Source organism: Lolium perenne, chromosome 4, assembly GCF_019359855.2.
Source record: "Lolium perenne isolate Kyuss_39 chromosome 4, Kyuss_2.0, whole genome shotgun sequence".
Lineage (NCBI taxonomy): Eukaryota > Viridiplantae > Streptophyta > Magnoliopsida > Poales > Poaceae > Lolium > Lolium perenne.
The window spans coordinates 15065395-15081833 of NC_067247.2; the positions used below are offsets into that span (position 1 = coordinate 15065395).

The 16439-nt window shown below is 44.2% G+C and overlaps 1 protein-coding gene across 1 annotated transcript; it reads left to right on the top strand.

The window, feature by feature from the left end:
• Nucleotides 1-5695: 5695 nt before the first annotated feature.
• On the top strand, nt 5696-9224 carry LOC127291827 (uncharacterized). Its single transcript, XM_051321151.2, has 10 exons — nt 5696-6072; nt 6247-6406; nt 6559-6620; nt 6988-7147; nt 7226-7346; nt 7710-7791; nt 7880-7983; nt 8124-8202; nt 8285-8335; nt 8800-9224. The coding sequence occupies exons 1-10, from the start codon at nt 5707-5709 to the stop codon at nt 8881-8883; spliced, it is 1269 nt and encodes a 422-aa protein (XP_051177111.1). The 5' UTR covers nt 5696-5706; the 3' UTR covers nt 8884-9224.
• The last annotated feature ends 7215 nt before the right edge of the window (nt 9225-16439 follow it).

Here is a 16439-nt window from a genome sequence, read left to right on the forward strand (position 1 = left end):
TCCAACAATACCAAATGCACTAAATTTGGTTTAGCCAATTTGAAACTATTCAAAATCAAAGTTTGTACTGCCAGGAAAAGTTTGGAAATTGTTTGAATCTAATTTGAATTAAAAAGGCCGGCGGGAAAAGCTACTGGGCCAGATTCAAACTGAGCGGCCCAAACCAGCCCACCACGCGTCTGTGCCCACGTGGGCTGCCTGACAGGGGGCTCCACCCGTCAGTGACATTTAAAAACCGAACCGGTATGGATTAAAGAGGGGCGTTGGATTAGACTGAGATCGGACGGACGACAGTCGTCGTCTTCTCCGGCGAGATTGTGCCACAGACGCGGCGAGGGTAGGGGTCAGGCGAGCTCACCGTTGCTCCAGCTAGGGTTGGCAATAGGCTCGAGGAAGATGTCGACGACGGCGGTTCTCCAGGTACTGGTGGCGTCTCCGGGGAGGGCTCCAATCGACGGCGAGCTTCCTCGGCGGCGCTCGGCAGTGATGATGCAATTGGGAGGCTCCGGTGGCTAATTGAGGCGAGGAGGTGGTCGAGGAGATCAAGGGGAGTGAGGCGACGATGATGGTGTGAAGAAATCGGTGGGAGGGGGTCTCCTTTTATAGGCGAAGGAGGGTGCTGAGGCGCGGGGCTAGGGTCGACCATTGCGCGGCAGTTCCGGCGAGGTAGCAGGCTAGGCGAGGGCGCAGGATCGTTCCGCGTATCCAGGCGAGGCTGCTGGCGGTGACAGCACGGTCGGGCGGCGTTGGATGGCGACGTATTGCATCCATGTCTGGCGGCGGCGTTTACGGGATTTCCTTCGTCGTCTCCGGCGGCGGCGGTCCAGGGTCGGGTCAAGCGCGTGTCTGGCGGGTCTGAGGTGGCGCGGCGAGGCGAATGGCGAAACAAAGGGGGCCAGAGAGGGAGAGATGCTGCGAGGCGGCGCGTGGCCAGATGTTGTCTGTGGCGTGCTCTGGCGCGACGCGAGCGGCATACTGGGAGGTTTTGGGCGCGCGTTCTCCGGCGGATGTCGTCTTCGAGCTCGACCGGGGCGGTGCTAGGCGTTGCTAGGAGAGGTGGTGGCGTGCTGTGGCGCAGGGGCCAGGGTTGAGAAGCAATGGGAGAGGGGGAGGCTCGGCAAGGTGGCGCCATGGCCGGCATGGTGTGTGCATGCATGCTATGCATGCACCACTAGGGTTTCTATGCTGCATTGAGAGTGAGAGGGGACCAGGGGACCAAATGGTGTAGGTTAGAGTAGGTTTGTTGGGTTAGATCACTATTTGCTATAGTGTGTAAATAGTGCCATATTTGGAAATTGCAAAAATCTCCAAATTTGAAAATATTCAAATGGTGAAAGTTTTTGAAATGTGAGTGGTGATACAAGTGGTAAATGACCAGAGAGGTTTTGAGGTGGTGGTGGAAAAATTAGAAATCAAAGGTTGGCCAAAATGGCTAAGTGTAGAATGTTGCATATGTGAGAAAGTTGGAATTTTGGATGAGCATAGCTCTTGATCAAGGATGATTTTGGCAAGGTGATCTTTACCAAAATTGTTCACCTTGATGTTGACTTTGAAATGGTGCAAAGAGTTAGCAAGAGTTGGTTTGGGAAAATTGAATGGCAAGGGCTCAAAGTGGTGATCAGACTAGAATTGTCAAAAGTGACCAATATCATATGTGAGCTAGTTTTGTGTTTGAAAATCATTTGAAAAGTGAATCTTTGATTCCAAGAGTTGTAATAAGTGTTTGAAAGCACTATTCAACTAATGGTGAAGACCAAATTGGTCTAGGGTCAAAATTTATAAAAATGCCATAAGGCATATGTGAGGGTTTTTAGGGTTTTGCATTTTATGGATTTTCACCTTCTTTGATTTATTTGGTTGGTGATCTTAACAAGATCACACTAGGGTTTTGGAGCACAACCAACACAAGTAATAACAATCATCATGGCAATTCACTCAAATGCACAAATCCTATGCATGGTACTATATGCAAATAGAAAAGTTTTTGTTGGTTTGAAATTTGGCTTTCTGAAATTCTCTACTTTCTTTTTATTGAAATATGGGGTGTTACATTTTAGTTCCATATATATTAAGCCTACCTACAGCTCTACATATAAGTGAAGAGATTTTAAGAGGCCATATAAGTGAAGGGATTTTCATCCAATTAACCAGCTAGGGTTGGCCAAAAACACCCCTAAATGGGTCTTTCTCCACTTATATAGCCTCTTAAAATCCCCTAAAATTCCTAATCCGAAAATACATGGGCCTGGCCCATTAAATAAGGTGACGCAGCACCAAAAATAACTCTTTGGACGAATTTTATGATTGGGTAACTTGTATAATTCATCCAAGCATCGTTGCTTCACTATGGTGGCTTCAATATTCTGAAATCCTTGCTTGCAATGCCATTCTGAATCCTTGCAGGCCTGCTGCCATCTTCATGCACGTTCCTAATCCAATGCTTGACGTCTATGCTAGATCCATTCCTAAATAATATAAATACATTTGATTTAGGCAGCATCATATTCTCATATATATTAGGAAGGATTCCTAGTAACGAAGGTACCTGAGATGTGGTTGTAGGAGTATTGGATGTATCTATCATAGCGATGTCCTCATCATCCTCCCCTTTTTGAATTGAAGTCGTCCTCGACGTAGTCTCATCTTTTTCACCAAGATATGCCTTCCAATCGGAGGTTGTGATGTCCTAAGAGGATATTGCTATCAATTATTTGGGCGCGAAGGACCTATACCCGAATAGTTGATAAAATTTTCGAAATTAAAAAAATAAATAATAAAATCTTAATCTTAAGCCTAATCATAAGTATCTCCAGCATGCATGCATGCAGCCCAAAGGAATCGAGAGATTCTTTGCATGAAGAAGAGAAGAAATCAATCAACTAAAAGAGAAGGTCACAAGTTCCAAGATGTAATAGTAGGCTACAACAATAATATAAAGTCTACAAAGGCTAGAGCATAGGTTTGGTGACACATATGACAGCCATACAATACGCTCTCGTGAATTCTTAAAGAGTGAAGAATCTATAAAGTCTGCCACGAATGCATGTCACCTATCTCCTAGCTTGCCAATAATTTGTGTAAATACTGTGGCATGTAATGTCATGCACAGAAGCGCCATGTTGTGTCCATGAAGAAGCAGCGAGAAGAGCCACGATGGCAGTACAGAAGGCCCTCTCCTTCTATAAAAGGGGAGTCATGCCTCACAAGAAGGACACCAAACAATCGGCAAGCACAAGCATACCACAAACCATAAGAGCAGAGCGTTAGCCAGGCTCCTTGCTCAGTACTAGTAGTAGTCCAACCACCATCTTGTAATAAATCAATTAGTTTGAAGGCGCTTGTAATATAGTAAGGTAATTCCCCGTTCTTGTGTAAACCCGTCAGGTATTCCCGAAATGGAAACCCGTATGTAAATTATATTGTGGAAATGAAGTAGTTTTGTGTTTCCCCTTGATCTTTTTATCATGTTTATATGGGATGGGTTTTTATGCTAGGGATCCTATAGGAGAAACCTCTACGTGTAGTTCTCTGTTAATCATTGTGTGTGGCGATTAGAACGAGAACCGAAGCAGTAGAGAAGTGTTCTCTTCGGGTCGAACTGCCTGAGAAGACGATAAAAATTCAACCCATATATATGTGACTAAAAACATGTAGGGAAAGAAACTTAGCTACTTTTAAAGCAATATAGTGATAAGTACGGTTAGTACCGAGTAGGATTAATACACCACTGCGCATACCTTCGGACGTACTGTTGGCCTCGCCAGCCCCAAGATCCTGAAAAAATTCTGCAAAAATAATCTTAGTATCCAAGAACAATTTTTAGCTTAATTTATTTTCGAATTTTTTAATAAAATATTTAATATTAATATCTAAGTATATTACGTAAATTTGTGTGTGAATATTTCTCGAATTTTTTATTGTGTAAATTTGTCTAAATAGCTGTAGTTTTTAATCTGTGTGTATTGGCGTTGCAGTAGGTTAGGTAGTTGCTAGTGAGATGAAGATCCTTATGTGGCCTGGAGCATATATCGTCTTACTCATGCTAGTTTCCCCGACGAAGCACTGATCATCTCATGGCAAAACCTGAGAAGCACCAGCTAGAGAAACCTGAGGCTGTGATGTGAAGTTTTTCTAGTTGGGGAATGTCATATGTAAAGAAACGACAAGAATGACATACATTGTTGACTGCCATTTACGCTTGCTCTATAGTACATAATGATGACATTTTTGGGAGAGTTCGTACTGGCTAACTAATAGTAAGAAGGTTAATTAACAGCTTGTATCTCTCATTTTAGCATGCTTGTTTATTTCTACTACGGTTTATGGCGCCAACTACTCTCCCCGAAATAGGATTTTGCCTCATTTTATAAATAAAACAACATCATCATCCATACATTGTACGAGGACAAGCTTCAAAGAAAAATAAAAAAGGTCCGTTGGGGCCACAAAACAAACATGCCCAAGGTAAGCCGGAAAAAAAACAAGCTTAAGCCGAAGCTCAAGAGCACGACACCTCAAAACTAGCGGCCGCCGACTACTCGCAATAGCAACCCAAGACTGTGTTGTGTTTTCATGCCCTTTTGTAGTAGGTTGCCTAGAAAATGCACCGCCCAGTAAATTAAGCGGACAAATTTGGATATCTTATGGATGCACATTTATATATCTTTCTCTACAAATTTGTACATGCCACGTCATTCATTCAATGTAGTATCACTACGGCTCTCGCTGGGACCACCTCTTGGTTAGTATATCTTTTGGATGCACTATTTTATCTCTTTCTCTAGATCTTTAGAAATGACACACAATTACATACTTATTGAATTTATATGTTCTCCCTATGGCTCTTGTTGGGGACCACCTCTTTGTAGTTGACAATTATATCTTTTGGATGCACTATTTCGTATCTTTCTCTAAACTTTAGAGCTGACACCTCATCCCATATCATTCGGATATTATATATCGTCCCTATGTCTCCTGCTAAGATGTGGAATACAAGGATGGACCGAATGTCTGCCTTCCCTTGTGTTCTACTTATGCTTGCGTTGATTGGAAGCACTACATATGCAGGTGTGTTCGATCTCTTTTGCTATTTTGCAGTAGATTTCTGTGGATAAACCTAGAAAAATCTACAGAAGAATTGAAGATAGTTTTCTTAATATGTGATGTTGATGCACATTCTTTGTTTATCACCGAGGGTTTCCACGGCTTAAAACTTGTATGCAATGTTGCAACAGGTCATGCCTCTGCAATCGGTTTCTCAGTTTTATGATGTGGCTTATATTATGTTTGTGGTATGCAGAGGAGTGTGAGGCTGTTCGCTTTCGGCTCGTGTTCTGCACAAATCCATGGTGCTTTTATCAATGCTATGTGGATTGGAGTGACAAGCAGATCCGCCAACACTGGTGTGATGGTGGGTTTTTCAGCGGTTATTGTAACTGCAATGTTTGTTCCGGTGGATAGAATTTCAGCTGATATTTGACTATGCTAAGTGCATATGAAGTTATCAATAAATTTTCCATCACATGGTATCATGGAATGACTTGGTAATTATGTATAGAAAGATGTAGTATGCTGTCTGGAACCCTCAAGGGCCGGGTGCTTGTTTATTTTTGTGTGGGTACATATCTGAAATTTGAAATATCGGAAATTAAGTAAACTGAGAATGGATGAGAAGATTTGGACGCGCGCGCGCACGGCCACCACGGGATGGGGATTCCGAGCGAACGCGCCAGGGCGAAATCCGACCGTCCATCCGCGGAAACCAACGGATCAAGCGGCAAGGGAATCCCCTCCACTGCGTTTGGTTCCCCTCCACGGCCACTCGTTTCTCACCACCACCACCGCTCACCGCCGGCGAACGAAATGCTGGCCGCGTCCCTCAAGCCGCCGCCCTTCCCCTCGACCGCCCTCGCTCCCGCACCGGCCACCACCTCCTTCGCCGCCCTGCGTCTCCCCCGCGGCGGCCGCCTCCACCTCTCCGCCGCCGCGACCGCCGAGAGCGCGGACGCCGCCGTCAGCCAGGAGAACGCCGCGTCCGTGTCCGCCGCGTTCGATGAGGCGCGCGTGGCCCAGGTACGCACGCACGGTCGCAGCGGCGCCCGATCCTTTTATACTTAGTGTTCCTGCTAGTGCCGGTTCCCAGCTGCTGCTGCTGGGGTGCGTGGACGCTGTTCGATGCAATGCCTGCTCTGCTTGTTCGGGATATCAATCTCAACCAATCACACTAGACTCTCGTGATGCGTGCAGTTCGCGGCGGACTGGCAAGCCGTGCGCGCGGACAAGGCGCAGGGGAAGATCCTCACGCTGCCCGTGCTGCGGTCCAACACCGGCGGGGTGATCCTCAAGTACAGCACCATGCAGGGGTTCGTGCCCAACCCGCTCCTCAGCCCTGCGCATTGGTGCAAAGGTAACGACCCTGGCCTGTGCTGTTTCCTAGCCGTGTTCTCTGCTGAAGTTTCAGACTTTCGCGTGGACCGGATGGAACAACCAAAGTCATGGTAGTGAGAGCTGATTATGTCTGCTGTTACTTATGAGTCAGTGTGCTTGTTTCGGTTTCAGACCCCAAAAGGCCCATTCAAGAAGTCACAAAGGACCTAGTAGGTTCATCCATCTCTGTCAAGGTAACCAGACTGGTTTCACTACTAACTAACCACTGTAGACCATACTGGTTTCACTTCATAATTTTAAAGTGTGCTACACAAAGTTGAATAAAAACACCATTTGGTGCGATACTAGTAAACTCGGGTTTTAACTCCAGGGAACTGTCCTTGATATTCTAAGACTGCATTCTGATACTGTCCATACACTTGTTGGCAAAACTACTTGATAGTCTTCCCAATTGCTGCCTATGCAACATAAATTGAACAAATGCTTAGTTAGTAGTTACGTTCACAGTTCAATTGTGTCTTAAGAATGGTACTCAGGAATTTTGAACCATTATTGAGCTCCAGACTTCAGCATTCCACTTACTATTGCTAATTGCTCTAGGTAGTAGAAGCGAATGAGGGGGAAAAGAAGCTTGTCTTCTCTGAGAAGGATGCCAGTTGGTCAACGTATGCTTCTCAAGTCAAGATTGGTGACACCTATGATGGAATTGTCGGTTCAGTGTTCCATTACGGCGCATTTGTTCACCTGCGATTTCCTGATGGTATTTACTGGCAGTACCCTTGGTCATTCTTGTTCTCAATATTCCACATAGAATTTGACCGCAACTTTGCCCAAACAGGAAATTACCATCTTACTGGTCTCGTACATATCTCTGAGGTCTCTTGGGATCTTGTCCAAGATGTTCAAGATTTTCTAAGCGAAGGCGATACGGTCAAGGTCATAGTGGTGAATGTTGATATGTAAGTATGCTCTACTTGACCACTTTAGTCTGTCATCGAAGAATCTGGTAGATCAGATGTTGATTTTCTGGTGCAGAACATTTACTAGACTTGGCCAACTAAAATGAATACGGATTAGTAAACCATATGCATCAAGAGCCGATAACAACATACTTTTTGCACTACAGGAATATCAAGTTAATGCTTTGGCAATTATGATGCACAGAAATTATAAGGGTTATGTGAATAAAATTAAATGAATCCATTTCAGCCAAGAATTATTTATTGTGAATCATGGGGTTCAGAAAAAACCCTAGACATGTTTTTCTTGACTCACAAATCATGCTAATGGATCTGACACACATGCATTCCTTACTCAAACAGGGAGAAGTCAAGGATAGGTTTATCAATCAGGCAATTGGAGGAAGATCCTCTACTGGAGACATTGGACAAAATTATTCCTTTGGTTAGCTGTTCAATACACAGTGTCTCAGTGTTGTGTTATCAGCTTTGTTCTTATAAATGTGGACTCATGCAATAATCTTGTTTTATAGGATCCCGATCTATCACCAGATGCTGAAACCACGTCTTCTCCTGCAGAAATTGAACTTCTTCCAGGACTCGAGGGCATATGCAATGAACTATTACAAGAGGATGGGTATGGATTCTATTTGGATGTCTGTTATCCAGTTGTTTAGTGTTGGTGCATCTAAGAGCAGTGCTTTTTTTGGCTTGACTATACTATGGTATAGGTTCTGTCATCATCTCAGATGTTAATTTGTTGTATTTTCTACACAGTATAACAGATGTAAAGTTCGGGCGCCAGGCATTGGAGAAACGTGTGGTTTCACAAGATTTAGAGCTTTGGCTTTCTAGTGTATGGTTTTAACAAGCACCACTTTACTAATTGAAGTTCACATGAGAACAAGCATGATGATGTATTGGCTCTCGTTATGCAGGTCCCAGCTAAGGACAACCAGTACAAGCTTCTTGCTCGAGCTGGAAGACAGGTTAATTTTCTTGTATTATTTTCTCTCTGTAAGCAGTACAGTGTTGCAGGTAGCTCGATTTGTTTTCAGTCCCCAGTCAACAGAACAAATACTACAGCCCATAAAGCAACAAAATTTATGTTGTCAGAGAATGGCATCTTATCGCAATTTAACTATTGGTATCTATTCTAAGTCGTGAACACTGTCATCTGGTGGAGTAAACATCACAAACCTCTCTAGGAAGGCACAAATGGAATGAGAAACCAATACAGTTAAGCCAAAGTACATGCCATACAGCATACAGCTACATATACGTAGATATGTCTACAATCCACAAACTGCCAAAGAATTGCACCTCTGAAGTTAAAGCAACATCGCTGATAGCACACAAGTCGTTATGCTTTCCACCATGTATGCTCACTTCATTTGTTCCACTAGTGTGACAAAGTTTTAGGCCAAGTTATAATCCATTTTGAACTTGGCAGGTCCAAGAAGTATACCTGACGACGAGCCTAGACCAGGAGGGCGTAAAGAAGGCGGTACAAAGAGTACTAGGCCGCGTCCCTTGAGTCTGAGGCGCAGCAGTGTTTGAACAGGACAGAGGCACCGCAGTTCCCTGACTATGCGACTCATACTGAAATGACCTTATGAAATTCCACCGCTATTTCGACAATGTGCTCTACTGAAACTTCATCGCAGCCAAGAGATCACATAACCAAAAGTTGTATATCTTTTTTGCATCTGTACAATGAGTAGGTAGGCATGCCATGGCATCCTTAATGGTGCATGAATGTTCTTGGCTGAACTGAACCGTGAAGTTCACCTGTATATATCAAGTTGTATTTAAACCTGCTGCCTTTATCAAGTTGGCAGAGCTGCTTCTCGCAGAAATGTATTCCTCTTCCAGCAACTACTCTACGGCCCACTGCAGGCTGCTGTTTTAGCTGATGCTAACTTTTGGGCAACTAAGCTTGGTCAGAAAAAAGTGCGGACTTCTTGAATTTCGGTGTTTGCTGGCATTGTGTTTGTTCTCTGGTCGCTGCTCGCCATCTCCCGCGCTACTGTTGCTGTATCACGTTAAGAACAGTGCCCTTTTTTTCATGACTATACTATGGCATATATGTATTGGTTCTCTCATAATCTCCTGTGCTAATTTGTTGTATTTTCTTTACAGTACAACAGATGTGAAGTTTGGGTGCTAGGCTTTGGAGAAACGCATGGTTTTGCAAGTTTTAGAGCTTTGGTTTTCTGGGTATGGTCTTAAACAAGCACAAATTTTACTAACTGAAGTTCACACGAGAGAAGCATGGTGATGTGTTGGCTCTCGTTATGCAGGTCTCAGCTGAAGACAACCAGTACAAGCTGCTTGCTCGAGCTGGGAGACAGGTCAGTATTCTCATTGATTTAGCATTTTCTTTCTCTGTAGACACTGGATTGGTTTTCAATTCTCAGTCCCCAGTCAACAGAACAAATGCTTCAGCCCATAAACATATGTAGTTATGTTTCCAGAATGGCATTTTTATTGTATTAGACTAGTGTTATGTATTCCATAAATGCCGTCATCTGGAGTAGACACCACAGAGCCTCTCTTTATACAGTTAAACATGTGAAGTCTCTTGTTCATTGATATGTCTGCAAAAGCACAAGGTGCCAAAAGAAGTGCACCTCTGGAGTTCTTAACTATCAATACATTGCTGAAGCCTTTATGCAATATACCTTTGTCTCCTCACTTCATTTGCTGCACTAGTGTAACCTGCCTTGGGGTACGGCTAAGGATCATTCCTATCTCAACCTGGCAGGTCCAGGGAGTTTATTTAACAACGAGCCTGGACCAGGAGGGTATAAAGAAGGCTGTGCAAAGAGTACCATGCCGCGTCCCTTGAGCCTGAACACACAGGAGGAATTTCAACACAAGAGAGACACTCCAGTTCCCTAACTAAGTGAACTGCACCATGCTGAAACGACACTACAACCCCCCCCCCCCCCCCACTGTTTTGACGTTTCTGCTCTGCTGAAACTTCATCGCAGTCGAGAGACCATGTATCCGAAAGTTGTGGTTTCTTTTGCAGCACTACGGATAAGTATGTACTAGGTTTGCCATGGCGTGGCATGCTTGGTGCATGCGTATGCTGTTGGCTGAACAGAACCCTGAAGTTCACCTGTATATATGAATGATGAACATAAACACATGTCTTCATAACTGTCAACAGACATGTTTGATGCTTCAGACTTGTATCCTGTTCTCAGAGCGCGGAAATGTAAAGCTGTTGCAGCAAGCGACTCCATGTTCGGTCCATTGCAGGCGGCTATATATTTTGGCTGAATCTAACTTCTCTGCAACTAAGCTTGGGCAAATAATAAAGGATAAAAAGGCGACCGCTACTTGTGTCTAACATCGGCATTGTTTTTGTTGTCTGGTCGCTGCTCGCCAGCTCTCTCACCTTACTTGTATATTCTTGGTCAGCAACGTTGTTAGCTTTAATATTCTCTGAATAATGGAAGCTTACTGGTGCTATCTAAACTGCTAGGCACAGCACGCAAATGGTAATATGGCCCTCCGTCCTCGGGACGTATGTACTCGAAATAAGTATCGGTCAGATTCTGTTGGTACTGCTCCACATGTAATCCTATTCCAGCAAGTAGTCCACGGTCGACTGCAGGCGGCTATATATTTGGCTGAAGCATTGGTAGAATAGAAGGGAAAAAGCCCAAAACTCGGGTCAAATTTCGGCAGTTTCATCCCCAGTGCTGTTGGTAGCCGTGTCAAAAAAAGCGTTAATGACGTGTATGTGAGAAACTGCTGCTATATCGCCACTGGTAAATACAACATTAAAAACCTAAATAAACGGCAGGGGCGACTATATATTTGGTTTCACTAGGTCGAAATTATAAATTTAATATTCCACATAAGATCAAAACTAGATAATCTGGTTCCATATTAGATCAAAACTATCTAATTTGGTTTACAGCATCAAAACAAAACAAGTGCATCAAAAATAGGAGCATCACTCCTCCGCTAAAATCATTGATAATGTCGATGAGGAATGTCATGTGCAGGTTCGGTGGTCCAGAAAGTGATGAGCATAGCTTGTCCAAACTTTAGATTTGTGCTCTGGCTGAAGTTTTTTCACTCCTCCTTGTTGAAAGAGAGGCGGCCATCCGTCTCTGTATTGTACGCGACGGTGCTGATCCCGCCACTTGCTCCAATACGTACTCCAGCCAAGCCAACGCCAAGGCATGAAGCCACCTTCATAGATAATTTCTAGGATGCAGAAAAAAAAGGAAGGGTGGAACCGGTTCATTAGATAAAACCGTCTCACCAGAGGAGGAGAACAAGAGATAAATGTTGTTTTTTTCAATATTGTTGTCAAGAAATACGGGGAAGGCGAGGAAGAAAACTCCTTCAAATCTACCATTGCAGTCCAAAGATGCATCCTTACGGAGGACAAGAAAGAACACCTCTAACAAATCCTACTTCCTATTAATGTTGACAGACACATTATGGCACATTGTGTTAAGTTACCTATGTTTCTTGGTCTGTTGGATCCATAATTTGTACTCCCTCCCATTCATAATTAGTGTTGGGAATTTAGTATACAAATTAAACTAACTTAGTACAAAATCTCCAACACTTACTATGGATCGGAGGGAGTAGGAAAACGTCAGATATCAAGCTACCTGCCATCTTGGCCTCCTAAGCGGATTTCTATCCTACCTTTCCGTACTTCAATGTTGTATGTCCTCCCAACCGTCCCTAATTGAACAATAGTTCATGTTATTTCACTAAAGGTTGCATGGGATAGTCAGTGCACTGAAATTACACATAAAATAAATAGTAAATGAATAAAAAAACACAAAATGGATGCAAATCTATAAAAAATAGTTTGTTATACCACTGATTTCTTGAGATAGACTTTAAAAGATGGACACTGAATCGTGAGCCCGCCGAAAATTGGTCCACGCATTCATCAAATTTGACACGGTGGCATAACTGTTGTAGAAGACATCAAGTTTCTAATAATAATGCTATTACAATCTAATTGATTATGTATATTATCTCAACAACAACATTTAAAATCCAATACACAATCAAAATCATAAATCATCCTTTTGGTGTTTCTAATCCACTACACAATGTTCATCACGAGTCACAATAAATGCTACTACAATGTTAATCATCTACATCACAATGCTACAAATCCACTACACAAATTTCATCAACAAAATGCTAAATCACCTATGATCTAAAATCCATTAATCTAAAATCTAAATCCACACCAAAGATATCAAGAGGATCAGTATACCTTGAGAGAGGCCCCAGAACGGAGACAGTTGTAAGACGCGGACGAAGACTGCGACTATGGGCAACAGGGTTGGGGCGGTGCAATGCGAAAAAAGAGCATGCATGCCACTTTCCACCCCTATAATATTGTAGGAATGCTTATTGAGTTCGCGCAGCACCTCTTCGGTGGAGGTGACGTATAAACTAAGTTAAAAATCAATGTTTTGAAACTTTGACCAAATATATTAAATAAACTATCAACAACTATAATATTAATAAATTATATCATGAAAATATATGTGAATATATTGTTATTGATTTTGGTGTTACCTATATTCATATTTTGGTATATATATTATTGGTCAAAATTTTAAAACTTTGACCTTATAAGTAAGTTTATACGCCATCTATTAAAGGGCGGAGGGAGTATTTTGTTTGTCACGTAGCAAATAAAAATACAGTATGTTCTTTTGAACTTGTCACATTTTTTTTCTCGATAAATGTGTTGGCGTCCGAAACCCACCGGCGAGTAGCGACGGGTAACACGTAGAGCCGGGAGGCTCCCAGAACTGCGGCTGGCCCTGGTCCCTCGAGCGACGGCCCGCAAAGCTCCGGCACGCACATCCCGATGCTGGTGCAAGGGCGTGCCACCTGACCTATACCTGGTCAGGAAGGTGATGGATTTGCTTCGCTTAGTTTCTGCATGACATACACGTGAACATTAAATACGAGCCTCGATCGGCTCTCAGGTTGTCCTGTGAATCGGCTCAAGGAGCCGATCCACCCATGATTCGTATGAGGTCTACGATCACATGGTGGTCCTGCTTGATCAATATAAAGCTAAAACGACCTACGACGATTTAGGGTTTTCACCGCATAATCGGAACATCCTACACGTGATTGAGCCTGGCAGCCACACAAGATGATAATAAACCAGCCCTAGATAAGGCCTAAAAACCAACATGGAGTTGATTCCCGGAACATCTTATCTAGGGCTAGCAAACTGCACCCTACGTGCTACTGGATCCTTCAACCCGTTTGCAAGGCCTAACTATGCAGATATTAAACTAATCCTTGAAGAGCAAGGAGCAACCATAACAGATCGGATCTACTCAACACAGATCAAGCAAGGTGCCGCCCTTACACCTAAAATAGGTGTAAAGACGGCTAGACGTCTAGGGATAGCATGGATCAAAGCATGTATAAAGGTAAAACAATGCTAACCCTAACACATCTATGATAACTACGTTGCTCGCCATCAACAAGGCTTCAGCACGAGCAACGCATGAACAACGAATAAACGTATACTGCCTATGCGATTTAGGCAGCATGATGCTTACCCGGAAGAAACCCTCGAAACAAGGGGTTGGCGATGCGCCTAGATTGATTTGTGGTGAACGTGATTGTTGTCTTTCTCAATAACCCTAGATACATATTTATAGTCCGTAGACTTTCTAACGTGGGAATAATCCCAACCGTGTACGAGCCAAATTCTACCTAACCGACACGTATCCTACTATATTTACAGATACACGGGCAAACTAGCCCAAACTTCGTGTACAAGGCCGATTAATGTATATCTTCCGTGTATATTTCTTCAAGCCCATCTTGATCATGGCCCACCTCTGATCAGGTCAAATTCTGGTGATAACACATGCCCCCCTGGTTTTGGAAATGATAATTCCAAAACCACTCTGCTTTTTCCTCGTTGGCTCATGTCGTGGCAGAGCAAAACCGCCGCAGTATCCTTCATCATGATGCCCTGCCTTCTCAACTTCTCCGCGTGATTTGACAGTTGTTTCTTTTTTCTTTTCTTTTGGCACCACTTCCTCGGAAACTGCTGTGGCATTAAATCCACTATACCCCCTTTTATTTAACCGCGCCGAACAGTTCGCCTCTTCATCCCCTTGCTCTGTTCTAGCCATCGGCACCAAGAAACCCCCATCTCAGCAGCAATGTCTTCCTCCTCTTCCTCCTCCGCCTCGTCGGATCTCTCCTCCCAATCCTTCTCCTCCTCCTCCTCCTCCTCCTCCTCCTCCCGCGAACCCACGCCGGAGTGGGATCCGATGGCGGCGCACGACGAGCGCGCCCCAGAAGAGTGGGACCAAGAAGACCACGCCTCCTCCGTCTGGTCCGAGGACGACAAGTCCTTGACCAGTGGAGACGAAGAGCTCCAGTTCCTCGCCGATGGGGAACTGGAATCGGAGAGCGAAGACGACTCGTTCTCCTGGGACGACTATACTTCCTCCGAGGAAGAGGAGGAGGAAGACGACGACGACTCCCTCGAGGACTACCCGCCGGCGAAGCGCTTCCGCGCCGGGTCAGATGACGACGACGACGACGATGATGAAGAGGAGGAGGCCCCCAATGAGGGCCACTCGAGCAGCGACGAGGAGCCCGCCGGCAGCAGCGCCGACGAGAGCTCCGAGGGCGACGACGAGGGCAGCGACAGCCCATAGAGTAGGATCTACTAGTATAGGTCTAGTAGTAGTAGCAGATTGGTCAATAGACCTTTCTTTTGTTCTTCCTCCCTTGAGCAATCGGCTCTTTCTTTGTAAGAAATCTCCTTTATTAATGAAGAAAATATTCCTCAATTGATTTTGTTCTCTCGTCCAATTTGCCGATTGTCAAACGAAGTTAACGCGTAAAGAGCCGATGGCAAGGCATCGGCTTTTACTCAAAAACGCGATTTAAGGCCACACCAGTTGCCTTATTCACACGGTCCAACAGATCCAATCCGTGTCCACACCATCCTCCAATCTCAAACGCGCAGATTCAATTCCTCAGCAAATCCAATGGGAGAATCATCTCAAATGCTATGGACTCTGGCCTGAAACTGATTTGTTAACCTGCTCTATTGAGCTTATTCCTCTAGAGTCGATGGCTATGCATCGACTTTTCATTATTCTAAAGTCGATGTCCGAGCATCGGCTGTGATTTGCATATAAATTTTTTTTACTGGCCGATTTTATACATCGGCCCCCATGTTTCACTGTCCATCGTCCCACATGCTTGGGAAATATTTCTTGAGGTGTTGACCATTGACGGCTACTGGGAATTTAACACCGTCCAGCTGCTCGAGCATGTATGCATTGCCCTTCAATACCTGATCGACTTTGTACGGACCGTGCCAATTAGGAGACCATTTGCCATATGCTTTATCCTTGGTTCCTAATGGCAACACGGCTTCCCATACTAGATCACCAACTTGAAACTCCTTTGGTCTCACCTTCTTATTGTATGCGCGAGCCACCCTGGCTTTGTTCTCTTTAATCTTCTCCAAGGACCAAAGTCTAAGTTCCGTTGCATCCTCAATAATATCACTCATCAGGGCTGCATATTCTTCAGCTGTTAGATCATTCTGAAACGTGACACGTTTCGATCCAGCCGTAATTTCCCAAGGCAATACGGCTTCCTGCCCATAGACGAGCTGGTATGGCGAAGTTTTTATAGCTCCATGGCATGACATGCGATAGGCCCACAAAGCTTCTGACAATGTTTCATGCCAAACCCTAGGGTTCTCGTCAATTTTCCTCTTAATCAGCTTGATCAGGCTCTAATTGGACGCTTCAGCTTGCCCGTTGGCTTGAGGATAGTATGGAGATGATCGGATCAGCTTAATTCCCATGTCATCGCAGAACTTTCTGAATTCTTTAGAGATGAAGACCGAACCTCCATCGGTCGTGATGGTTTGAGGAATCCCGAACCTATGAATGACATGTTCCTTCACAAATTTGATAACATCTTCTGATTTTACCTTCTTCATAGGGACGGCCTCCACCCATTTAGTGAAGTAATCCGTAATAGCCAAGATCCACTCGTGGCCTTTGCTTGACGCAGGAT

What these genes read in the sequence shown, in the direction of transcription:
- LOC127291827 (XM_051321151.2), top strand. Translation starts at nt 5,707, where the DNA reads ATGGGGATTCCGAGCGAACGCGCCAGGGCGAAATCCGACCGTCCATCC. An exon ending in TCACCTGCGATTTCCTGATG is followed by an intron (nt 7,148 to 7,225) that starts GTATTTACTGGC and finishes TTGCCCAAACAG; the next exon opens with GAAATTACCATCTTACTGGT. An exon ending in GAACTATTACAAGAGGATGG is followed by an intron (nt 7,984 to 8,123) that starts GTATGGATTCTA and finishes TTTTCTACACAG; the next exon opens with TATAACAGATGTAAAGTTCG.